Below are 6,473 nucleotides of genomic sequence, written 5' to 3'. Positions count from 1 at the left end.
TCGTAGCGTGGTCTTTTAAGTGAATCTGGCTTCCCCCTTCATCCTACTCATCAGAAGGTCGCGAAAGGAATCACTCGACCCCGGACACTGCAACCGTCACAAGTACCAGTCAGTTGCCAAGCGGCTGAATTTCGATCACATGCTGCAACAGTCGTTAAGGGTGAAAAATGGTCGCAGGCCACTATTTTCAGAGCTGTTGTAACTTCGGTGGCTAGACGAATGGTTGTTAAGTCAAGGATTATCTGGAGTGCAATATTTGGAGTACGAGAACAGAAGAAGCGAAGAGAAGGACTTGGCTTCGCTCCCAGCAGACGACTCCAAAACGGGCAGACGTCCAGGCAGCTCTGAAGGCCCACAGAAGTCTGGGATGCTTCACCAGAGGGATGACCAGCAGGGAACAGGAGGTCCTAATCCCGCCGCGTAAGGCTTTGGCCAGGCCCCATTCGGAATACCGCTTATAAAAAAAGCAATTGATAAGGTTGGGTGAGTCCAGAGATGGAGAACCAAAACGGTCCAACCTCTGAGGACAGAAGCTACCAGGAGAGATGGGAGGAACCAGATAGGGACGGCCTGGAGGGCGGAAGGGAATGGGGAGGGGATCGAGGCCTTTAGATCTACTAGGGGTAGGGGTAAGGGGGTATTTTACTCCAGAGAGCTTTGGCTTGGAGGCAAGTGGAAACCGGCCTTTCCGTGTTCTTGATTCTGGCTGAATATTGAACATAGAAGGCGGATATACGTGTCCCAGGATCATCTGGGCCGGTCCCCAGGACCAAAGTCTTCTAAAACACATGAAGAACCGTTGCAGGAACTGGGAATGGTCAGTCTAGAGAAAATTTAATTGTAATTGTAATTTAATAAATTTATATGCCGCCCGATCCCGCAGGACTCCGGGCGGCTGACAAATACAAGAGTAAAATAAAAAGTAAAATATAGGGGGAAACGATAATTGTAATTTAATAAATGTATATGCCGCCCAAAGGGGAGACGTGATAGCAGACTCGGGGGCTGCCCCAAAGAAGAGGGAGCGAAGCTATTCTCCAAAGCAGTGGTCTCCAACCTTGGCAACTTTAAGACTTGTGGACTTCAACTCCCAGAGTTCTGGGAGTTGAAGTCCACAAGTCTTAAAGTTGCCAAGGTTGGAGACCACTGCTCCAAAGCCCCCCGAGGGCAGGACAAGAAGCCACGGGTGGGAACTCATCCAGGAGAGAAGGCAGAGTTCCCCCGACAGTGAGAACAATTAGCCAGTTTCCCTGCAGAAGCTGTGAGTGCGCTCCATCACTGGAAGTCTTCAAAAAGAGATGGGATACAGGCACCTGTCTGGAATGGTACAGAGTCGCCTGCATGAGCAGGGAGTGGGCTAGAAAGCCTCCAAGGTCCCTTTCCAGCTCTGTTCTGATTCCGAGCTTTTGGATTTGGGATGGAGCCCATCCTCAGGGAACATCCTCCCACTGGATGAGGAGAACGGGAACACAAGGGGGTGGGGGAGAGGGGGCGTCATGCCTGCCAATCCTCTTTTCCTTTTGGACTGCTACACTTCCTACTGTGGGGAAATGGGAGAGGGGATTATATGGAGTGGGGTGATAGGTAGCAATAACAACATTCTCCTTGGAAACTCAAGGTCATCTTTGGCTCTGCACCTGGCTGGAACTGGATGGGAGGAACCTGTCTTCATGGCGGTGGGAGATTGGACCGTGGGATGGACTTGTGGGTATTGGGGCAGGGTCTTGAACTTTCAACTGGGTGGGCAAACCTGGGATCTATTAGGAACTCTGAAAGAGGGAGGGAGGGAGGGAGGGAGAGTATATACATGTATATCCGCCTTCACTCGAATTTTCTACGTTCAGCAAAACTCAAGAACACGGACAGCTGGACTTCCTGTAGGTTTCCTCTCTGGCGTAACTTTAGGCCCGGATTGCAAGCAGACCGAAAGGGCCGAGATGGCGCAGTGGTTAGGGTAACAGTACTGCAGCCACTTCAGCTGACTGTTAGCTGCAGTTCGGCAGTTCAAATCTCACCGGCTCAGGGTTGACTCAGCCTTCCATCCTTCCGAGGTGGGTGAAACGAGGACCCAGACTGTGGGGGGCGATATGCTGACTCTGTAAACCGCTTAGAGAGGGCTGAGAGCCCTATGAAGCGGTAGATAAGTCGAACTGCTATTGCTATTGCCCACACGGAGGCTCCGGGAAAAGAGGGGAAGGGGCTGGAGGGCTAAGGCCGGATCCCCGGCTGCCATGATGGCCCAAACGCTGCTTTGGATGGTGGCTTACTGCCCAAAAGGGGATGGGTTGAAACATCAGCATGACACCAAAATGGAAAAAAAAACAAAACCTCATTTTAGGGGCCCACTCGAGATGGAAACCAAAGGTGCTTGGAGGGAAACGCAGGCAAAGGGCATTTCCTCACTGAGAACTAGCAGCTTACACTCCTAGCTTGTACCAGACGAGAGCAAAATCACTGGCTTGCCCGGATCTTCCTTCCACGCAGTTAATCCTCCTTTCCCCGTATCCGGTGGGACCCCCAGGACTTGAGAAAGCAAGCCCCCCCTCCCTTGAAGTGGGAAGGGGTGGGTCCCACTTGCAAAGGGAGAGAGGGAGGCAGGAAAGGGGATTTTTGAGCATTTTTGAACATTTTCTCCCATCTACACCTGGTTTTTTTTTTCCAAATTTGATGGTGGATCACAATTCCAGGAATTCTGGGGATTGAAGTCCACCCGTCTTAAAGTTGCAAGTTCCCAATGGACCCCGGAAAGGACAGGCCACCCATTTAGCGCTTGACCAGAGACAGGAAAGCCGTCGGGATTAAAAATGAGCCTTTAGAAAAAAATACACTGCCCAGTTTTTACACCACCACCCCTCCCAAAAAAAGCATTGTGTAAAAAAAAAGGAGGAGGAAATTCAGAACTTGCAAAGGGGAATGGAGAGAAGTGGATGATTCCCACAACCGGCCAGGCAGAGTCGGCACCTGAGCACTAGGAAGAGGGTCTTGGTGATCCACCTGCCCTGGAGACACCCCCCCCCAACCTGCTAAGGATCACCCCCAGGATCCTCCCTCCCCCAGAAGCCTGGAATGAGGCACCTTCTGCCCTCTTAAAGCTAAGGAAAGATTGGACATTCAGTTGTCTGGGATGGTATAAGGCAGGGGGTTGGATAGAAGACCTCAAAGGTCCCCTCCAGCCTTAAGATTCTAGGATTATCTCTCTCTCTTTTTCCCCTCTCTAACTTTCTCTGCCCTCCCCCCCCCCCAGTTTTTCTTTTCAAGAAAAGATTAGACATTCGATTGTCTGGGATGGTTAAGGCAGAGGGTATTCCCTCTTTCTCCTTCTCTCTCTCTCTCTTTTCTTTTTCTCTCTCTTCTAACTTTCTCTCCCCCTTTTTCTCTTTTCAAGAAAAGATTGGACATTCAGTTGTCTGGGATGGTTAAAGCAGGGGATTGGATAGAAGATCTCCAAGGTCCCTTCCAGCCTTAAGATTCTAGGATTCATTCATTCATTCTCTCTCTCTCTCTCTCTCTCTCTCTCTCTCTCTCTCTCCCTCCCTCCCTCTCTCTCTCTCTCTCTCACACACACACACACACACACACACACACACACACCTGCCCTTGGGTACAAAGGGAGAGAAGTGAGCATCTCCCCAAAGCTCAACTCACCCTGATATCAATTCACAGGCTGTTCGGAGGCTGGGGAAGCCGCCCCAAAGGCCGATCCCCCAAGGCTTCCCCATTGCCTTCCGGCTGGTCCTTGCCTGCCACGGAAGAGGCCTGGGGAGCTGCCAGGGCAATAGGTGGCACTGCCTTGCAGCCCCTGGGCTTAGGGCTACCGACTTCAGGTTTCCCAAGGCACTCAGTCACCAAACGGAGCCCAAGAAAGGAAGCAAACCGGCTCGCTGCTGCCATCCAGTGGTCCCCAGGGGTTTTGCAGCTGGAACCGCATGGGTGCTGATTGCAGCCGGTCTTCAGTTGCCATGGGGCAGACCTGGGCTGCCCTCCATTCGGCTCCTCCTGCAGCCAAAGAAAGCGAGCTGGAACACAGTCAGAAGGATGGGTGCATGCCAATCTCTCGCTGGCACCCGCATCCGATACCTCCTGGGCATCGCCACCCTCTGCTGGGCCTCGGTGCACAGACGCCAGGCCAAGCTGCACCGCCAGCCATTTGTCCCCAGCACTTGAGCAGGGGGGTTGGCCTAGATGACCTCCAGGGCCCCTTCCAACTCCTCCGCTGAGTGGGGCATTCAGCCCTCCCTGAGATCGCCACGCCTGGACAGAACATCGTCCCGATTCAGATGCCAGGCGTGTGTGATTCCACCCCCAGGTGTAGATGGCCAGGGTTAGCCGCCACAACAGCCTCTCGACAGAGTTTGGGCACCAGGGACGCCAGCCTGGCCCGGGAGAGTGGACCACTCACATCAGCCGGCAGCATCGCCTCTTCTGGGCCGGCCTCTCTTCAGCCGGAGCAGTCAACTTGAGGAGGGGAGGGTCTCCGCTGGCGGCTGTGAAGGACACCGTGGGGTTGGGCTCCGCCTGGGGGGGCAGAGGGGCCTGGCCGGTGCCGGGAAGGAGCTCTTCCGCGGGGGGGCGCTGCAGCTTGGCCGCTGCCCGCTGACGCTTGAGGTCTGCCAAGGTGTGGTGGGCCTTCTCCTTGCTGAGGCCAGAGCCAGCCGGGTCCTCCTGGGCAGCCAGCCGGTAGGAAGAGGCCCGCTGCGGCCGCTTGGGGAGGAAGGGGTGAGGGTGGGCCGTGCCGTTGCGTTCCTCTGGCGCTGCTGCTTCTGCTTCGGGGCTCTGCTGGGATAGAGAGAGGAAGGGTCTAAGCCAGTGTTTCTCAACCTTGGCAACTTGAAGATGTCCGGACTTCAACTCCCAGAATTCCCCAGCAGTGGTTAGGACAGTGTTTCTCAACCTTGTCAACTTGAAGATGTCCGGACTTCAACTCCCAGAATTCCCCAGCAGTGGTTAGGACAGTGTTTCTTCGCTGGCTGGGGAATTCTGGGAGTTGAAGTCCGGACATCTTCAAGTTGACAAGGTTGAGAAACACTGTCCTAACCACTGCTGGGGAATTCTGGGAGTTGAAGTCCGGACATCTTCAAGTTGACAAGGTTGAGAAACACTGGTCTAGGCTGAGCAGAAGCCCCCCTCCCTGCCAGGAAGGGGATAAACATTCATTCCTCTGCTCACCACAAGCATCTAGGGAGGGCAGCCTCAGACCCCCCTCCTCCCCCCAGGCAGAAAGGGGGAACAGATTGCAGGCTCAGCTTGGGAGGAACAGGGGAGGGGGTGCCCGGCTTCCAAAGAGCCTGGAAGCTTTCAGATTTGGGTTAATGTCCGGGTTCCCAATAGCCTCCAAAAGAAAATCAGAGTCCGAGGCAAAGGATTGCTCAGAGTTCCTAATTTATGAAGAGAGCCACGTTGGCACATCTGGGGAAACCCAAATCTGAAAGCTTCCCGGTTTCCCCCACCCAGTTGAAAGTTCAAGATCTTGCCCCCCACCACACCCACAAGCCTATCCCATGGTCCAATCTCCCACTGCCATGCTGGCAGCTTCCACCCATCCAGTTCCGGTCAGGTGCAACGATGCAAAGACAAAGGATGACCTTGGTTTTCTAAGAAGAATGTTGTTATGGCTGCATATCATCAACTCCGTATTTCCCCACAATAAATGATGCCTAGTAGAAGAATAGAAAGTGGGGCAGGCCAAAGACCCAAAGGGAAAGAGGGCTGGAGGCCTGATGGGGGGCCCACTGCAAAGGTCCACGAGGGAAGGGCCTGGGCAGGGGGGGCAGGGGAGAATCCGGATGCGACTCGGTCCGATTTGAAGCCAATGGCAACAACCGGTAGTCCTCGACTTACAACCCTTCATTTAGTGGCCGTTCAGAGTTACAATGGCACTGGGGGAAAAGGGGACTTGCAGCATCCCTGGGGTCACGTGGTCCAAATTCAGAGGCTTGGCAAATGGCACGGACTTATGACGGTCCCGGGGTCATGTGGTCCCCTTTTGTGACCTTCTGACCAGCCAAGGCAAGGGGGGGGGGGAGGAACCGGGTTCACTTAACAACCGCGTGACTAACTGAACTGCAGCCATTCACTTAACAACCGAGGCAAGAAAGGTCGCAAAATGGGGCAAAACCTACTTCACAAATGTCTCACTTAGCAACGTAAACCCTGAGCTGGATTGTGGTCGTAACTTGAGGACTCCCTGTCAACGAAAGACTGTGGGTGGCTCAGTCAAGGGCCTGGGACGGAGCGGAGACTTTCCCAGAGGTGGGAAACGGCCCCTGGGAGTCTGGGCTAAGGAAAGGGGGCGGGGCTGGGGGCGGGGCTGGGTGCAGCTGCCCTCCCCCCTCCCCTTCGGAGCCCCACCTGGACTGGGAGCTGCCCGTCGGCCGGTCCGTCCTCGTCCTCCAGCTCTCCCTCGCTCTGCTGCCGTTGCCACACGATGGCCTCCTTGGCCTGCTCCCTCCGGATGAGGCTGCTGCGCTGGGTCA

General features: G+C 54.6%; 1 protein-coding gene across 1 annotated transcript; it reads right to left on the bottom strand.

The window, feature by feature from the left end:
- Nucleotides 1-3,574: 3,574 nt before the first annotated feature.
- On the bottom strand, nucleotides 3,575-6,471 carry PPP1R16A (protein phosphatase 1 regulatory subunit 16A; the record flags this gene model as incomplete). Its single annotated transcript, XM_032222356.1, has 2 exons — nucleotides 3,575-4,773; nucleotides 6,349-6,471. Coding segments are annotated over 2 exons (501 nt in total), but the record flags the coding sequence as incomplete, so codon positions are not given.
- Between the last annotated feature and the right edge of the window lie 2 nt (nucleotides 6,472-6,473).

This window comes from Thamnophis elegans, chromosome 8, assembly GCF_009769535.1.
Source record: "Thamnophis elegans isolate rThaEle1 chromosome 8, rThaEle1.pri, whole genome shotgun sequence".
Taxonomy (NCBI): domain Eukaryota; kingdom Metazoa; phylum Chordata; class Lepidosauria; order Squamata; family Colubridae; genus Thamnophis; species Thamnophis elegans.
The sequence above is the reverse complement of the archived record's forward strand: the minus strand, read 5'-3'. Positions and strand labels throughout refer to the sequence as shown.